The following is a 19,213-nucleotide window of genomic DNA, read 5'->3' on the forward strand; positions in this document are numbered from 1 at the left end:
GGCATCGACGCTTGGGACATCCGAGTTTTTCAGTGCTTTCAGCTTTGCCTGTGTTTTCATCTACTTATATTAGCTCTAGCTCTTGTGATGTATGCTTTCGTGCTAAACAAACTAGAGATGTTTTTCCAGACAGTATTAATAAATCCGGTGATTGTTTTTCATTGATTCATGTTGATGTTTGGGGTCCTTACCGTGTTCCATCTTCCTGCGGTGCGGTCTATTTTTTGACAATTGTTGATGATCACTCTCGAGCAGTATGGACTTACTTGCTACTCGAAAAATCAGAAGTTCGTCGTGTTCTGCTCAATTTCTTTGCCTATGCTGAAAAACAATTTGGTAAAAGTGTTAAGGTGGTTCGTAGTGACAACGGAACCGAGTTCATGTGCTTGTCTAGTTATTTTCGTGAGCAAGGCATAGTTCATCAGACTTCTTGTGTTGGTACTCCACAACAAAATGGTCGTGTTGAGCGCAAACATAGACACATTCTCAATGTTTCTAGAGCGCTGTTGTTTCAAGCTAGTATGCCGGTTACTTTTTGGGGAGAAGCAGTCTTAACGGCAGCTTATCTCATTAACCGTACTCCTACAGCTGTTCTTAAGGGACGCTCGCCGTATGAAGTTCTACATGGGAGCAAACCGGATATGTCTTTGTTGCGAGTATTTGGTTCAGCTTGCCATGTTCATCGTGTTCCTCGTGACAAAGACAAGTTCAGCGAGAGGAGTCGAGAATGTGTGTTCGTTGGTTATCCTTTTGGTAAAAAGGGATATAAGGTGTATGACAGGGATCGCAATGTGTTCTTTGTCTCTCGTGATGTTATTTTCCGTGAAGATATATTTCCATATGCAACTGATGATGCTTCTTTGCCGTCACTTGCTATGGCTAATGAGGTTGCTGATGAAGATTGGTTAGCCACCTCGCCTGTACAAGCAAGGGGGAGTGATTGTTTGCCTCCAGTTAGTCCAGTGGTCAATGTTCCAGTAACTGAAGATTCTGACAATGAAGAGGTAGTTGGCGATTCTGATTTATCTCCTAAGGATGCAGAGGTCACACCTGAAACTGCATCAGAAGTCAGTACACCAGTTACAAATTCTGAACCAGTTGCAGTTGTCGTTCCACAGCCTCTTGATCCTACTCCTGCAGTTGATACGGTTTCACCAGAACCTGTTGAGTTACTCGGTCGTGGTCATCGTTCACGTTTGCCGTCTGTCAAGCTACACGACTATATCACCTACAATGCAGAAATTAAGGCGCTGGTTAGTATGTCATCTGAAACCCATCACGCTCCCATCGTGTCTCCTGCTCGGTCCTCTGTCTCGGTTCAAGGTAACTCACTGTATCCCTTGACAAACTATGTCTCTGATTCTAACTTTTCTGCTCAGCATCGTGTGTTCTTAGCAAACATTACAGCAGTTACAGAACCTAGACATTTTAAAGAAGCTGCTGGCATCAAGGTCTGGGATGATGCGATGGTAGTTGAGGTTGTCGCACTTGAAGGACAGCACACATGGGACATTGTTGATTTGCCGCCTGGTAAGGTTGCCATCGGTTGCTTGTGGGTCTACAAGATTAAATATAACGCTGACGGTACCATTACACGGTACAAAGCTCGGTTGGTTGTCTGTGGTAATAAACAGGTGGAAGGACAGGACTATAAGGAGACGTTTGCTCCGGTCGTTAAGCTAACTACGGTACGAACATTACTCAAGATGGCTGCTGCAAAACAGTGGGAGGTTTATCAGATGGATGTTAATAACGCTTTTCTTCATGGTGATCTTGAGGAAGAAGTGTACATGATGCTACCTCCAGGTTTTCGGCATTCACATCCTAATAAAGTTTGTCGTCTTCGTAAGTCTCTATATGGGCTCAAGCAGGCTCCTCGCTGTTGGTTTAAGAAGCTGTCTGATGCACTGCTGAAGTTTGGTTTCGTACAGTCTTACGATGACTATTCACTCTTCTCCTACACTCGTCGTGACGTTGAGATTCGAGTGCTCGTCTACGTAGATGACTTGATTATTTGTGGTAACCATAGTCATATGATCCAGAAGTTTAAGGATTATTTGGGTAAATGTTTTTCTATGAAAGACTTGGGTAAGTTAAAGTATTTTTTGGGTATAGAAGTGAGCAGAGGTCCTGAAGGAATTTTTTTATCTCAGCGCAAGTATGCTCTGGATATTATAGCTGACACTGGTAATCTTGGGTCCAAGCCAGCTGCAACTCCGCTAGAACAGAATCATCATCTTGCTACTGTTGACAGTCCGGCTCTGTCTGACCCAAAGAAGTATCGTCGGTTGATGGGGCGTCTGATTTATCTCACTCATACTCGGCTTGAGTTGAGCTACTGCGTCCATCTTCTCTCCCAGTTCATGAAGAAGCCGAAGGAGGCTCATTGGGACGCTGCGCTCCGTGTTGTACGTTTTCTGCAAGGGTCTGTTGGACAGGGTATCTTTCTCAGTTCGAGCCCCGACCTGTCTCTCACTATATACTGCGATTCAGACTGGTCCTCGTGTCCGTTAACTCGGCGGTCGCTGAGTGCGTATGTGGTCATGTTGGGTGATTCACCCATCTCGTGGAAGACTAAAAAGCAGAAAACAGTTTCTCATTCTTCCGCTGAAGCTGAGTATCGATGCATGGCTGTTGGTCTTCGTGAAGTTAAATGGCTTCGCAAGTTGTTGAAGGGATTAGATGTTGAACAACGTGCACCCACCCGGTTTTTCTGTGATAGTAAAGCTGTTATTTATATAGCTACTAACCCGGTCTTCCATGAGCGTACGAAACATATTGAAAATGACTGTCACTCTGTGCGAGATGCTGTGAAAGGTGGCTTGATTAATCTACATCACATTCGAACGCCGGAGCAGGTTGCAGATATTTTGACAAAGGCTCTTGGACGTGCTCAGTTCAGTACGTTGTTGTCCAAGTTGGGCGTTCGGAACCTCCACACTCCAACTTGAGGGGGAGTATTGGCGATATATATCATATATATTTGAGATATACTTGGATTGTTAGTTAATGATAAGTCTTGTATTAAGTCTTGTATATATCTCCTATTTGTGTGGAGAGTAGGGCATCTCGTTCATGTATATATACGGCTTCTGCCGATGTCAATAAAAACACAAGTGTTCGATATCTTATTCTACAATAACCCTCCTTTTTCTGGGCGTTCGGGCACTTCATCATTGTCAGGCGCTTGATAACGCACAAAAATATGAAATCTGGTTTCTTTTCGATGGTAACCCCATCCGGTTCTCTCTGAGAGAGTTCACCATTGTCACCGGTCTCAACTGTGGAAGATTACCTAATTGATCCACTTGCTGAAAAAAGAAGAATCCCATCAATAAGAAGTTTTATTGGAACGAACTTTCAGATTTTCAAAATTATGCACAACTGAAATAATTGTTGGTATGCTGAAAAAGCGAAAAGTTAAATATAGGGAAACAAGGATCAATTAGCTTGTCTGGCGATCACATCGTCTGTTCTACCACACCCTCTTATCACTTTATTAAGATTATACAAGAACATGGGTGAATTCATGGCTTACCCGTGGGGCAGGGTTTAATTTCAAGTTCTTGTTTCAACCCTTACTAAGAAAAATGGACTTGCTTTCTCCCAGAATTTTGTTGCACTTAAAGGTTACGTGAACGCTATCCAACTTGTTATGATTTCTGCCCTTCTGAATCTCAAAGAGGAGGTCATACAAAATGAGCCCGTTACCGTGGTTGATTCCGAAAGCAAATATGATACAACTCTAAAGGAAGAAGAAAGGAATGGCGAGTCCGCCTCAAGAGAAGTCCAATTCTACAGCCAAATTTATGGTCATACCAAGTCACGCCAAAAGCCTTGGCGTTGAATGCAAAGTTAGTTTATTATATTGTCTCTTTTGTAGCCTTGTGTTATATCTATTATCTTTTCAATTCCGTGACCGCATAAAGTTAACTAGTATTTTACCCGCTAAGTTGATTGGTAGCTGGTAACAGAGTTTGTATCAGTTACACTAAGTAGAATCCTCTCTACTCCCATATTTATTTTAGTGAACTCAATTATTTTTACCCGCTAAGTTGATTGGGTGATGTGAAATGAGGCTGTATGAGTTACACTAAGTAGATTTAGAAATTAAGAAAAAAAATACATAAGATCATGTCACTACCCAGCTATGCAATCATTAATTCTTACATCATATCATTTATACTTTGTCTAAGGTTGCTGTTAAATCCATTCTAGATGATCCTTCATAGCAGTGCTAAGAGGTACATATTTTTCATCGCTTGATGAGACAGACGACCCTACTGTTGATGCAATGGTTCAGCTTATACGAGATGGTCTTGTATTTAGAAAGGAAATGTTCAGGGGTGGTCTTATGGGGGCTGACTTGGTACGCATGAAAGCCAAGAAGCAGAGGGAGAAGGAGGTGAAAGAGAAGCACGAAAAAGAGATTTCTGCTGAGTCAACCAGAGGGTAAATCTTCTAACTACATTTCACGTATGTCATTTGCCAATAATGTTGGTGTTCAGCTGAAAGAAAAGTTTGGTGGTCTTGCAAGAAGAATGACCAATGATATTGGGAACCAAATCTCGAAATGTGTTTCTGATTTGGGTTTGAAAACAAAATCAGCCACTTGAAATCAGCCATAGCTGCCCTTCAGGGGATTGAGAACATTAGCCACATATCAGTTCCTTGCCTGTAACCTAGACTCAGCCGTTTCTCCGGCGAACAGCCGCGTTAGGGTTGTCATTTTTTCCGAAATACCCTTGAGAGGGATGGATCAATATAATTATTAAAAAAAAAAAAAAAAAAAAACTTTGGGAATGCATCTTCTAGCGCTCCAGTGCATGGAGAAACTGTAGAAGAACTTCAAAATCGGCCACTATGCTCCCACTGATTCCAGTACACAACCCAAGCAAACCCTTAATGATTTCAAGGGCTCTGATTACACAGTTCCACTAATTTAAATTAATAAATATTTCAGTTTCTTTACCGATGCATTTTTGTTGATAGTGTGTCCAAGCTGTCCTGACATTAACCGTAAAAAACAGGGATGGACGTTCGGATATCCGTTCGAGTTGGGTTGGATATTTAAGATTTTCGAGTATTTTGGTATAGAAATATAGAACCGTTTGGATACTTCGAGTTGGGTTCAGATATTTTTAATTTAGGTGAAATTATTTTGGGTCGGATTCGAATGTTTAAATTTTGAAAGAAAAAAATTTAAATTTTCATTTTTAGTTTCTTGCGTTTAAATATTTAGCTTTCGATTAACTGATTTTTTTAATTATTAATAAATTGAATGATTAATAGTTTTGAAGGTAACACTTCAAAAATAAAGAGACATAAGTTTGGCTATTATTTTTAGAATTTAGATGTAACTTTTTTTAATACATGAAACAAAAAGCATAATATTCATTTTAAGTGAATATCAAAACATTTTGTCCGTAATTATATATATATATAAAATGAAAAATATAAACTAGAAATATAAAGATAAATATACATATGTTCGAATATCTACTCAGATTCAGATATTACCGGTTCGAGTTCGAATATCTAGTTTCTCCTAAATTATTACCCGTTCGGATATTTAACTATTTCGATCTAGATTTCGATTCGGGTTTTTAGGATAAAATAGATGCCCTTAGGAAGAAACGTGTGGAGGAAAAGAGGACTAGTACTAGAGGTACGCCGTCGCGTCGAACACTTTCTTACGGTATTTGCCACAGAATCCTTTCATCGTACAATTCTTTGCATTTCGCCAAAGATTGTGTCAGACCCAAGAGCAATTTCGTCTCACCACTCCACCAATGACAACTTCTGGGCCTCAACTATCATTCAGAATCTATTTTCCTAATTTGGGCAGCTTTTGTTTTGATTATATTGAGTTAAATCTTTCTAATAATAAACCAGAAAAGTGATTCTATTGTAAATGTTTCAAAAAAAAGCAAGGAAAGAGCGTGGGATCGAACAGTGTATACTGCTGATGTGGCAAGAGCATGTGGAAAATTGAATGAAAGCTGGACAAGATAATGACGGGAGAGAAAGAGTGGGACCCTTTCGGGAGAGATGAGAGAGCGACTCTCAAATCTCATTTCATTCATTATACACTACACTTTGCTTTTGATTTACTTTTTTTTTAATTTGTCTTTCGAGATCCAAGTAGTAGTACTAAATCTTAATGTTATTGTGGGTGGATCTGAGCCGAAGATGAGAAACAGCGTTGAGACTGTGAACGCCGCCGCTACTGCCATCGTCACCGCAGAGTCTCGTGTTCAGCCTTCGTCTGTGCAGGTACACCTCCAGCTTCTTCTTCTTTTTTTATTAATTTTCCGAGTTGGAAATGTGTTTATAGATCAGTAGTGTTGTGTCAAACCCTCAGATCGTGATTCTGAGATCTGTAGCTTTTTTTTTTGTTTGATTGCTATTACAGTAACAATTGTAGATCAGAGCAGCTAAGATTCAGTTTGGGTGATTTACTTTTTTCTTGGTTTCAACGACTTTTATGATTTTCTTTTACTTTATATTCTCGTAAAAGGTAAAAAAAAGAAAGACACTTATTTGCTTGATTGATAAAGGTAAATTCTTTACCTTTTTTCAGTCTAATTGGCTTTACAAGGTCATAATAGCATTCAGTTCATGATTACAACGGTCAACAAAAAGTACTTTGTAAAGTTATGTTCATAATAGCATTAAGTTATTATGTTCTCTCTTTATTTCAAACTACTTTGGTTTATCAAGAGTGTTAGTTTACAAGTACAAGGAATCTAATTTATTGGTGTTTGACTTTACAGAAGAGAAGGTGGGGAAACTGTTGGAGCTTAAACTCCTGTTTTGGATCTCAAAAGAACAACACACGGATTGGTAACGCCGCTCTTGTACCTGAACCCACTGCATCCGGAGCTCCGGCGATTTTAATCCAAAACTCAACCACTGCGATAGCACCTCCTTCATCTCCAGCTTCCTTTCTTCAGTCTGATCCTTCATCCGTCTCTCACACCCCTGTTACAAGCAACACATTCTCCCCTAAAGAACCTCAATCCGTCTTCTCTGCTGGACCATATGCTAACGAAACTCAACCCGTCACTCCTCCGGTCTTCTCCGCATTGATAACCGAACCATCCACCGCCTCGTTCACTCCACCTCCGGAATCTTCAGTCCTTCACATAACCACACCTTCTTCCCCTGAAGTCCCCTTTGCTCAGCTGCTTACGTCTTCCTTGGAGCTTACTCGGAGGGATAGCAGCTGCGGCGACAGGAATCAGAAGTTCTCGTCTTCGCATTACGAGTTTCGGTCTAACCAAGTGTGTCCGGGGAGTCCTGGTGGTGGTAACTTAATCTCCCCGGGCTCCGTGGTTTCGAACTCCGGTACATCTTCTCCTTACCCCGGTGGTAAATCACCCATGGTTGAGTTTCGTATCGGCGAGCCGCCGAAGTTCCTTGGTTTTGAGCATTTCACTGCTCGTAAATGGGGATCCAGGTTCGGTTCTGGATCAATCACCCCTGTTGGCCACGGTTCAGGGATGGGTTCAGGCGCATTGACACCAAATGGTCCAGGGATGGTCTCTGGAAACAACACTGCGTGGCCACACATCTCTGAGGTCGAGTCTCTGCCTAATTCGGATCATGGCTCTGAAGTCATTGTAGCGGATCACAGAGTCTCGTTTGAGTTAACCGGCGAAGACGTTGCACGCTGTCTTGCGACCAAGCTGAACAGATCACATGACAGAATGAACAACAATGACCGGATTGAGAAAGATGAGAGAAGAAGCATAGAGAGATTGTCGGTAGATAGAGAGACCGAACAACAGCAGAGGATCCATCAGCTCAGTTCCTCCTCGGTTGGATCTAGCAAAGAATTCAAATTTGATAACACGAAAGAGGAGAATAGTGAGAAAGTCGCGGGAAACAGCTGGAGTTTCTTCCCGGGGTTACGATCTTGAGTTAAGCTAACAAAAGTAGCTTCTTCTACATTACTAAAGACTATATATATATATATATATATATATAAGAATCCGTATAACAAACCATTGAACATGGCTCAGTGAGATGGTGAAGCCAAAGGTAAGATATTGGGTTCTGACAACTTATATTTATACACTGAATAAATAAGCTAGTTAGCTTTGGTTTTGCAGTTGTTGTAAGAACGACTTCTGTACTGATGTAATTAGGAACCCTTGGAATACTATTTCATCTCTCGTCGCCATTGATACATCGATAATTCGTTGTGAAATAAAATTACATTTCTTTTGTTTGATATTATATTATTGGTCTAAAAAGAACTCTAATAAAAACATGAAATACAGAAACTGAATACTTCAAAGATGGTAAAAGAGGAAAGAAAGAAACAACATCCAGATCAAGACTAACACTAAACCAAACCGGACTGATTAAACAAAAAGACAACAAAAGTTGCGGAGATTAAACCGGCTAATACCTTATTCTAAAGCTCTCAAGAGATAAACCGGTATCAGATAACCAAAGAGATTAAACAACAAAACCCTTAAATTCACTTTTAGGTCACGGTTAATCCTACAACCGAACCGGACTAATTAAACAACAAAAGCTGGAATTGATCTTAACCAGACTCTCAATTCTCCTTGCTAGAACCGTAATACCTCTCAAAAGCTCTCGGTAGATAAACCGGGATCAGAACACCAAAGAGATTAAACGACCAAACCACTAAGTTCACCGCCGCCAAAACTTTCCCGGCATACATCCGCCGCGCCGAAATGGTCCCCACCCCCGTCCCATACTTAGTAGATTCCCTTGAGAACTCGTCCATAATCCACTCTACGAGAGTAAGGACCCTCCTAGCGTTGTAAACGATCGGCACGAGGATTCGAGCTGGAGAAGAGAAGCCAAACGTGGCCGCTAATCCTTCCATGAAAACCTGACTCGCAAGAAGGAACACGTGCGGCGCAGCTGCGCTCACACCACGTTTATCGTCCTCGAGGAGTCCTTCGAAGATGTAGCAGATGGGAAGTAAGAGGCCGACGATTCCTGCGCAAGCTACATAGAAACGGAAGAACTTGTTGGTGGAGCTTGTGAGAGGAGCGTCTCGGTTCGGATTCTCGTGTGGAGGGAAGACTACTTTGGAGATGAAGAAGAAGTAGATGAAGGTGAGGAGTGCGAATAGAAAATCTATTATTGTGACGAGACCGCTCGCGGAGAGGACGAGGATTACCGCGAGGACGTTTAGTTGCCGGAACGAAAAGAACCCGGTCGTTTTTCCGACAGCGTGATGGTGTTCGTCTTTTGGCAAGGCTATGTCGTTATAAGTCGGACCGACACCTCCAGACATGGTTTCGGGGTTTGTGTAAGCTTGTTTCTGAGAAGAGGACGAGGGCTGCGTTTTGGTTTTCTTTCTTAGGGAAATGTGGTAACTGAACAGTTTCGGCTGAAGTTAAATGAGAGTAAAGAAATGGACACGTGCAGGATGAATGGAAGAGGTTAAGATACGTGGATGATTGCGCAGAACCGGTGGGGTTTGTTGTCTGTTGTCTACTTTAAAATGTTAACTGACGAGAGATTACCATCAAAGAGGAAATTATTTCTTAAATGGAAGAAAAATACTCATATTTAGAGGGGGGGGGTGGGGGGGGGAGGTGCATATTCCGACCCGAACAATTTCGATCGTGCCAAATACAATCCAAACAAATGATCAGTGTTAAATACGATCTAAACTCAACTAAAATCTAAAAAATCAACCTAATTTTTTTTAAAACGTGCCTAAATCTACATTGATTCTAACAGAAATTAGTTAACCGTTTTTAAGATAAAACAACATCGTTTTGATACACATGAAAAAGTGTCTATTTCGACCCAAATAATTTCGGTGGTACCAAATACGACCCGAACACATGGTCGGTGCCAAACACGACCTTAACTCCATTATAATTTTTAAAAATTACCTGGATTTTTTAAAATGCGCCTAAATTTACACTGATTCTAACAGAAATGAGTCAATTGTTAATAAAATAAAACGACGTCGTTTTGATATATATATTTTTAATATATGTTCATTCCAGGACTCAAGAACGACGTTGTTTTATCTTGTTAACGGTTGACTAACTTCTGTTAGAGTTAATATAGATTTAGGCACATTTTAAGAAGTTCGAATAGTTTTTTTGAATTTTAATTAAGTTCAGATCGTATTTGACACTGACCATTTATTCGGGTCGTATTTGGTATGATCGAAAGTGTTCGGGTCGGAATAGACACTTTTCCCCATATTTAGGATATGATCAAACTAAGTTATTTTCAGGGCCAGGTATGCTGCAATGGGGAAATTGATGTAGTAACCAATAGGTGTAGCTTCAAGCCTTCAATTATGTAGAGTGAGAATATCCAAACAAAGATCTACGATGTTCGAAACTACATCCAAAAAAATTTCTACGATGTTTGAAAAAATATAGTCGGCATTCGGATTGAACCTAACGTCTAATAAAAAAAATCAAGGCCTATATGAAAATTAATCGGTGATTTTTTTGTTTATATATTATATTATGTATGTAAAACAACAAAAGGATTTTTAGCAAAAAAAAACAACAACAAAAGGATGTGTTGTCTGGTGGTTATGATATTATCTTGTTTCCTTCCAACTCCGGTTTGATTAATTATAAGCTTGATTTTTCTTATTTTTGACTTTTTTAAATGAGTGGCAGTTATGTAAATGATTCATCATCTTCTTCAGAATTTTCTAGGATTTCGCGATTTCTGGCACAAATTTTTGCAACCGTCATAGATTTTTCTGCATAATCTTTAAATCTTTTGGATTTTAACTGTAGTTTTGCACTTTAATTTTGTAGATCTATCACATATAACTGATTCTCGATTTTAGATTAACAAAAAACTCAATTTTTCTACCACACCGCCTAATCCTCTGCATAGAACCAAATCGCCTGTAGACCCCCGATCATTTAATAGCTCGAAAATCGTCTGCAGAAGCTGCATTTCCGAACAGGGATCAAATACATTGAGATCACCTCTATAGCCAAAAACATGTTAGTTTAAAAACAAAGCTTATGTTTTTTTTCATAATCAATAATAAGGTGACTTTTATAAAGCCAAAAATTCACTATCTATATTATTATTATTAGAGAAATGGTTTTATTTATATATCATTTTTCATGATTTTAGAATGAATAATTAATTTTAATAATATTGCTGTTAATAATTTATCTTAATTAATTTATATTTATATTAATCATGAAATTTAAAATAATTAATGGGCTATTTAAAAAAATGACTCAAAACTCAAAGTTAAACACAAAACTAACCTATGTTTTTTTTGGAAATTTCATTTGTCCTATTCACCCTAAAAGTTCAGATTATTCACGAAAATACCATTAATTTTTTCTTTTTTTCGAAAATGGTATTTTTACTCTCTCAATCTCATCATCTTCAAGAACTTGCAAGATTACCACTGCCATCAATACACCAACCACCATGAACAACCAATTTGAAGCTCTTAATGCACCTAAAATCGATATACACTTCTTCTTTCTCAATTCTTATGAACTAAAAACAAGATCTCTTTCACTTTATCTCCATATTCATCCAAAAACCCAAGATTTTGATTCTAAATTTTATGGTTATTTTTCTGCTGGAAGACTTCCTTGGAAGTCGTCTAGGAAAAGTCAAATTTCGGACACAATCCGGTCAAATGCAAAGCTAACATGTTTATCCTAGAAAACTTACCGGGAAGTCTTCTCTGGTATTTTAGAGATTTTTTCTTGTTAACAAAAGTAAACCAATATTTACAAAGGAAGACTTCCAAAGAAATCTGTTTTAGAATAGACTTATTTGGAAGTCTTCCTTTGTAATTTTTCAATTGCAAAAATGATCTAAATAGGTAACTTTCTAGAAGTTTACCAGGTGACTTCCGTGAAAATCTTCTGCGTAAATGTTTAATAAACTTTCATTTTTCTAAAACTATAAAGATTTTATAACATTTTCTTGTTAATTCATGTATATTAATCGATATTTAGGTTCCTGAATGAAATTCATAAGTTAACTGGTTTTAATTATGAAGTTACCAATATTTATGTTTATTGATGTTTCTACCTAATTCGAGAAGACTTCCACGGAAGTCTTCTATACTAGTTTTTGTAAACTTGTTAAGTAACTTTAAGATATGTTTTTAACTTTCAAAAATGTTATGTAACTTCAAGACTTCCTATAAAGCTTCTAGTGAAAATGTTGTATATTTAAACTTATGTAGTGTTTGATCTTTTTTGAATTTGACTAACTTTTCTTAAAAAAGCATTCTTCCTCAACTAAATGTTTTCCTCAACATGAGAAGATGGCGTTCATGTTTTCCTCAACACCATAACCGTTACATTTCCCCATAATGTTTGCTCAAATCCAAATTTTGAGGATTGAACTTTTTTTTTGAATGAAGGAATTGAACTTTATATGTGGTATCAGAGAAACATGTTCAATATTGGATCTCTAATAAAGTTCAATCCATGTAAATCTTCTAAAAAATTCAAATTTCTGATACAATTAGGTCAATTGTAAAAATAACATGTTTATCCTAGAAGACTTACCGGAAATCTCTTTTGGTATTTTCGAGATCTTTTTTTCAAAAACAAAAGTAAACCAATATTTACAAATGAAGACTTCCAAAGAAGTTTGTTGTAGAGTAGACTTTTTTGGAAGTCTTCATTTGTAAATTTCCAATTGCAAAGTGACCTATATGGAAGATTTCTTAGAAGTCTTCTGGCGGAAGATTTCCGTGGAAGTTTTTTAAGTCAATGTGTGATAAAATTTTATTTCCTATAAAATTTAAAATACTTTTTAACATTTTCTTGTTAATTCATGTATATTAGTTGATATTGTAACTCATAAATGAAATTCATAAGTTAAATGTTGATAATTATGAGGTTACCAACATTCATGTTTATTAATGTTTCTAGCTAATGAGAAAAGACTTATGGGGAAGTCTTCTACGTTAGTTTTTGTAAAACTTGTATCTTCAATATATATATTTTTAACTTTCAAAATTATAAAGTAACTTCAAGAATATCAAATCTTATGAGTTAATGTGTCTTCTTAGATCATAAGATCAACTTTTTAAATTTCATTTAAAATTTGAGTTTCCAGCTTAAAATTTAATTTTCTACGGTTCCATCTTATATTTTAATTTTCTACTTTGAATTTCCCGTTTGAAATTTAAGTCTTCCGAAAAGTCTTAGACTTCTAGTGAAAGTGTTATATCTTTGAACTTAATCATGTAATGTTTGATAATTTTTGAATTTGACAAGTTTTCTTGAGAAATCTTCTCTCTTAGTTGTAATAAATTGACTAATTTTTTTTTGTTATTGTGTTACGCTATTGAGTTGTATCAATAACTTCAATAATTTAAAGTATTTTTGGCAAGATAATATTGTAGACATAAACAAATTTACCAATTTTTTGTTGGAGGTTTAAAAAACTTATCTACTGACCTTGCAATCACAATGACTTTTTTAGTGCTTTGGCCTCACTCGCATGATATCGTGAACCACTTCTCATTAGGTCATTTATCTTTTCATTACCCCAGCTCAAATATGCTTAATTCTGAAGATTTTTTTTGATGTATGACTCAACAGGTAAGTGCATTTTGATGACATAGTTAGCCAAATCAATTATATTAGTCTTTTTATTCTATATAATAAATCAAAATGTAAAAATTTAACCCCTCTCAAAGAACCCAGTGTCAGTGCCCCAATATCTTCACTCATGATAGTGTGAGCCTACACATGATTCAACACGAATGGGTTCGACTCGAATATAACGCCTCAGCTGCTCGCAGCTAGTGAACCTACCACATTTGCTCATTTGATTTGTGTACCCCATGTGCATTAATTTTTTAGAGGCCCATAAGACTTGTTTAACGACTGCATTACCACACAATTTTCTCTGTATTTCGGCTCACTCGTATGATATTACGAATTACTTTTCAATATATCACCCATCCTGAACACGCAGTATTTTCCTGAATATGTGATATTTTGATGACATATGTAACTAAATCAATTCCATTAAGATTTTCACTATATATTATAAACTGGAATGTTACAATAAATGTTATGTAATGGAACCACATAACCAATTCTGTTTCAGATAATTGCTAAATCGATCCAACCGAGCAAGAACCAATTGATTTAAACCGCAAATGGTTATGTCAACCAAATGCTAGACATATATAGTCCTTAACACAGATGGATAAGAAGAAAAGTAAAAATATTCTAAAATTAGAGTGGAAATAAAGGATGCTTAAGTGAATTTGAAAGATAGAGAGGAAGAAAAGGTGTGGGTTTAATGGTTAAAAGGAGGAGAGGTTGTCCGGGTTCTTCTCCGTTGGCCTATTCAAATCAAACTATAGAATCTGTGCTCCCACAAACGAGGACAAAAAACAAAAACAAAAGAAAACAAAACAAAAAGTCCCATCTCTCTTGCCTCCATCAACCAAACGCAATGGTATGTTCTCTCATTCTCTTTGTGGCGAAAATTGTGTTATAGACGTTTGAACATTGTTTCTTGTTCCAAATTTTAGCAAAAAACAAAAAAAAAACATTGTTTCTTGTTATGCCTCAATTCAATATTTTACATACTATAATGGTTTCTTTTCTCATACACTAACACAACCATATATCTTGGAACTACGACTTATCCGTCTATATTTGTACCTTAAACTTTTTATATGAACTCAAAAGGCGAACGCGGCGTCGGGAATGGCGGTGGAAGACGAATGTAAGCTCAAGTTTTTGGAGCTAAAATCGAAAAGAAACTATAGGTTCATAATATTCAGGATAGACGGACAACAAGTGGTGGTGGAAAAGCTGGGAAGTCCTGAGGAAAACTACGACGATTTCTCCAATTCCCTACCTGCCAACGAGTGTCGCTATGCTGTCTTTGACTTTGACTTCACCACTGCTGAGAATTGCCAGAAGAGCAAGATCTTCTTCATAGCATGGTATTACAAAACCCTTATGAAACACACGTTTTTATGTTATGAAACATATATCATGCATAATGCGGATTTGAACATGTGTAGCTCAAAACACTTGGATTGAATGTCATGGTTAGATGTTATCAAACATAAAAATGATTGTATTGGATGATGTTATCAAACATAAAAATGATTGTATTGGATGATGTATGTACATATATTGTAGGTCACCAGATTCATCGAGGGTGAGGATGAAAATGGTGTATGCCAGCTCGAAGGACAGGTTTAAAAGAGAATTGGATGGAATTCAAGTGGAGTTACAAGCCACGGACCCGAGCGAGATGAGTTTCGACATCATCAAAAGCCGAGCTCTCTAGATTCATTTATGTCTGATTCTTATAATATATCCATTCATAAATGATACATCATCATCATTTAAATTAAAAAGCTGATCTCCATGAAATTTTGTAACTTTCTTGCATGGTTTCATTCATTCTTGTTCATCTTAAATATTTCCTTTCTTTTCTTTTTACATTTTACATGACATGTCTTTAATACATTGGCTTTGGAGAAGCTCAAAACCATGTAGGTTTTTGTGTAATAGTTGCATACTTTTCGTTGTAAAATAAAATATATTATTTCTCTTTATCACAATTTTAAAGAAGTAGATATCTGTGAATGAGGTGATATCACTTAAATTATACTAAGGAATGACTTTACTGTTTCAAATAAAAGGTTCAGTTGTAGAACTTAGAGATCGAATCCACACACAATAAACTCAAAACTCTAGATTAGGCTAGGTAAATAGATTAAAAGCAAATATATGAAAGCCGAGAGAACAAGGTAGTTGTTCAGTTGGTTGATTCACTACAGGAAATATGGATATTAATAGCGGTCATAAAACTCTATAAGTTATGTATAATAGCGTTTTCTTAGCCGCTCTGACATAGCCCGTTATAATAAGTCCGATACTTTTAATAGTGGTTTATCGGTATGCTATAGTTAAATATTCAACAATAGCATTAGTTTGTATGCAATTGTTAATAATAACATAATACAAATGTTATTAAAACTCATTAATTTGATTTTTTCAATAGCAAAGATAGCAAATATTTCATGTTATTAATTTGTTTTTTAATTATCTGAAAGTTTGGTCAAAAAAAAATCTGAAAGTTTATGAAAAACATAATTCAAAATAAAATCGAAAATTAATTTAATTTTAAAATAAAATTTTATTTATTGATTAAATTCAGTATAACACATTAAACCAAACAAATTAAAACATTAAACCAAAACATAATTAGCCAAAACATAATTAACCAAAACTTAAACTAAGCCTTTTGACCAAAAAAAAAAAAACTAGGCCTCCAGCCTCCAGAGCATCCGCCTTGAGAGTGTTGTCGTCGCATCACCTAGTCACAGGAATTGACTTCTATCGACTCGTCTGCTACATACATCAGAGTTTCTCCGTCGCCTTGTATGCTCGATACATGGTATATGTACTTGTCAATCTTCTTTAACTCTCAGTATTTCTTCAGGAGAGTGGATCTTGGTTGGTTTCCTGATGATGAAACTATCCTTCACAAGCTTTTGTTCTGGCCTGTATTTTTTTCAAAAACAAAGCAACATCTTTTTAGAAAATCAGAGATTAATATCCATTCTATAAGCAAGACAGTAATCAACAACAACTCAGTAGGAACTCAGGCAAATAAAAATGATGGTAAGAGACAAATTCAGTGGTTTACCTACCATGACTTGTTGGGATAAGGCACTGAATCCAAAACCAGACTTTCAGATTTCCTTGAGCATCAAGAAGCAAGTTTTCCGGCTGCATTGAGAGAAACAAGAAAAATTAGGTATATCAATTAGCTACACTTATTAATAAAAAAACTCACACTATGAACTTTAGCCAAGAGTTACTAAAACGTTCTTGTACCTTCGTTGGCTGAACGACGAAGCATGAAACAAAAATTAAAATTCTAAGCAAGATACAGAAAGAGATTACAGCAACTACAATGTTAAGAGAAGGGAATATTATTTACCTGTTTCATCTCAGCATCCACCATTTCAACATCAGAGCTCTGTTTTCATAAAAAGGAGTAACTTTCCATCAACAAGTAAAAGAAACATGCAATAAAATAATAGGCAGGATGCATAGCAAACCTTTTTCTTTGGGGTTTCTTCCTCATCGGAGCGGGATTCATCGCTACTACTATCCTTTTTAGCACTCTTGGTATCTTCTTTAGCCTTAGGTGCAGGTTTGTAACAGCAACTTCTTTCTGAAAGAGAAGGTAACAACAGTTTAAAGTGTTAAGAAACAAGCCAAGAAGAGCAGGCAAAAGCTTGGGTAGTAACCAGAAATTAACCTCATCAGAAGATTCCTCCTGGGAAGATGATTCATTTTTTGATTTCTTTGCAACACTCCCGTTGGGTAGAAGCAACGGCCTTCTTTTGTGTGGGTTCCTTCAAAAACAGAATTGAAGGACAAAAACTCGCAATTTTGCGTTGTTGGTTTGATTCGAACCGGACATCTCCTTGAGAAGCATCTGGAAAGCCCACTCCGACGCCCATCGCGGAAGGAAGGAGCATTCTGGCGGTTGCGATGGAAATCACTTTTTGGCTGGTGCGGCGGAGAGGTTTCAGATCAATCTCGAGGCCTACGAGGAAGAGGAAGAGAAGGAGGCCGGGGTTTGCTAGGGCGTTGAGCACAGCTTACCCAATCATCTCTCTCTCTCTCTCTCTCTCGAACACGATCTGTTCTCAAAAAATAATTGGAAAAAATAAACAAATCTCAGATAGTGATCCGTAGATTTTACCTGATTTTAGCCATAGTATATAAGAGTTTTCGGATAGATTAATTATGTTTTGGAATCTAGATAGCATATTTATAGGTTCATGAGTGATTGGAGAAAGGATGGTGATTTTGGAACATTTTAGAGCACTTTAGAGATTTCACCCTAGATGAACATATCGACCAGCGTTTGAGGTCGGTACAGAGAGATATATATTGATCGATGCACACTCTGTGACATCGATCGATGGCAAGTACGCAGAGGCCCGGTTTGCTCACAGCCGACTTGAAGCCGAAGATTCCATCTAATTATCAAATTGCCCCTGACGAGTTTAGACCTAAGTATTTATGGGCTCTACCATTGTATTAGGCAATACACCAGCACAAAACAATGCTTTCATATTTTCATAGCAAACGGTTTAAAGTTTTTTTTAGAATTTTGGAGAGAAGAGCAGACTCCTTCAGAGATTGTCTTGAAACTCCTGATTTTCTATCTATCTATTCTATGTAGTTTTATTTAATGCTTATGATGTTTTGCTTAGCTATGTATGAGTAATCACCTTGTTAGGTTTAGAGTTTAAGATTGCTCTCTCTCTCTCTCTCTCTCTCTCTCTCTCTCTCTCTCTCTCTCTCTCTCTCTCTCTCTCTCTCTCCTCTCCTCTCTCTCTCTCTCTCTCTCTCTCTCTCTCTCTCTCTCTCTCTCTCTCTCTCTCTCTCTCTCTCTCTCTCTCTCTCTCTCTCGAACACGATCTGTTCTCAAAAAATAATTGGAAAAAAGAAACAAATCTCAAACGTTCATTCAGTATGATCTAATGGTCCAGATAGTGATCCGTAGATTTTACCTGATTTTAGCCATAGTATATAAGAGTTTTCGGATAGATTAATTATGTTTTGGAGTCTAGATAGCATATTTATAGGTTCATGAGTGATTGGAGAAAGGATGGTGATTTTGGAGCATTTTAGAGCACTTTAGAGATTTCACCCTAGATGACCATATCGACCAGCGTTTGAGGTCGGTACAGAGAGATATATATTGATCAATGCACACTCTGTGACATCGATCGATGGCAAGCACGCAGAGGCCCGGTTTGCTCACAGCCGACTTGAAGCCGAAGATTCCATCTAATTATCAAATTGCCCCTGACGAGTTTAGACCTAAGTATTTATGTGCTCTACCATTGTATTAGGTAATACACCAGCACAAAACAACACTTTCATATTTTCATAGCAACGGTTTAAAGTTTTTTTTAGAATTTTGGAGAGAAGAGCAGACTCCTTCAGAGATTGTCTTGAAACTCCTGATTTTCTATCTATCTATTCTATGTAGTTTTATTTAATGCTTATGATGTTTTGCTTAGCTATGTATGAGTAATCACCTTGTTAGGTTTAGAGTTCAAATAGGTTAAGAGAGATTAGCCCCAAATATAGATTCTTGAGTTGTGATATTCATCTTAGAAGATTGCTCTTAATGCTTGTTTAAGATTAGCCAACATGAACTT

The 19,213-nt window shown here is 37.2% G+C and overlaps 3 protein-coding genes and 1 long non-coding RNA gene across 4 annotated transcripts; 2 read left to right on the top strand and 2 right to left on the bottom strand.

Moving 5' to 3' along the window:
• The first annotated feature begins 5,913 nt into the window (after window positions 1–5,913).
• Window positions 5,914–8,239, top strand: LOC108823473 (uncharacterized). The gene is made up of 2 exons (XM_018596691.2): window positions 5,914–6,276; window positions 6,777–8,239. The coding sequence occupies exons 1-2, from the start codon at window positions 6,052–6,054 to the stop codon at window positions 7,923–7,925; spliced, it is 1,374 nt and encodes a 457-aa protein (XP_018452193.2). The 5' UTR covers window positions 5,914–6,051; the 3' UTR covers window positions 7,926–8,239.
• A 115-nt stretch (window positions 8,240–8,354) lies between these two features.
• On the bottom strand, window positions 8,355–9,379 carry LOC108823474 (uncharacterized). Its single transcript, XM_018596692.2, has one exon. The coding sequence runs from the start codon at window positions 9,284–9,286 to the stop codon at window positions 8,573–8,575; it is 714 nt and encodes a 237-aa protein (XP_018452194.2). The 5' UTR covers window positions 9,287–9,379; the 3' UTR covers window positions 8,355–8,572.
• A 4,943-nt stretch (window positions 9,380–14,322) lies between these two features.
• LOC108828638 (actin-depolymerizing factor 7) lies at window positions 14,323–15,575 on the top strand. Its single transcript, XM_018602384.2, has 3 exons — window positions 14,323–14,451; window positions 14,688–14,947; window positions 15,150–15,575. Exons 1-3 carry the CDS (start codon window positions 14,449–14,451, stop codon window positions 15,298–15,300), a joined length of 414 nt encoding a protein of 137 aa, XP_018457886.1. The 5' UTR covers window positions 14,323–14,448; the 3' UTR covers window positions 15,301–15,575.
• Window positions 15,576–16,135: 560 nt separating this feature from the next.
• LOC108831179 (uncharacterized) lies at window positions 16,136–17,780 on the bottom strand. The gene is made up of 5 exons (XR_001946305.2): window positions 17,290–17,780; window positions 17,087–17,202; window positions 16,966–17,004; window positions 16,673–16,751; window positions 16,136–16,523 (listed from the first exon to the last, which is right to left on the bottom strand). It is a non-coding gene; the product is annotated as an uncharacterized LOC108831179 (long non-coding RNA).
• Between the last annotated feature and the right edge of the window lie 1,433 nt (window positions 17,781–19,213).

Source organism: Raphanus sativus, chromosome 9 (genome assembly GCF_000801105.2).
Source record: "Raphanus sativus cultivar WK10039 chromosome 9, ASM80110v3, whole genome shotgun sequence".
Taxonomy (NCBI): Eukaryota; Viridiplantae; Streptophyta; class Magnoliopsida; order Brassicales; family Brassicaceae; genus Raphanus; species Raphanus sativus.

What these genes read in the sequence shown, in the direction of transcription:
- LOC108823473 (XM_018596691.2), top strand. Translation starts at nt 6,052, where the DNA reads ATGAGAGAGCGACTCTCAAATCTCATTTCATTCATTATACACTACACT. An exon ending in TTCAGCCTTCGTCTGTGCAG is followed by an intron (nt 6,277 to 6,776) that starts GTACACCTCCAG and finishes TTGACTTTACAG; the next exon opens with AAGAGAAGGTGGGGAAACTG.
- LOC108823474 (XM_018596692.2), bottom strand. Translation starts at nt 9,286, where the DNA reads ATGTCTGGAGGTGTCGGTCCGACTTATAACGACATAGCCTTGCCAAAA.
- LOC108828638 (XM_018602384.2), top strand. An exon ending in AAGATCTTCTTCATAGCATG is followed by an intron (nt 14,948 to 15,149) that starts GTATTACAAAAC and finishes CATATATTGTAG; the next exon opens with GTCACCAGATTCATCGAGGG.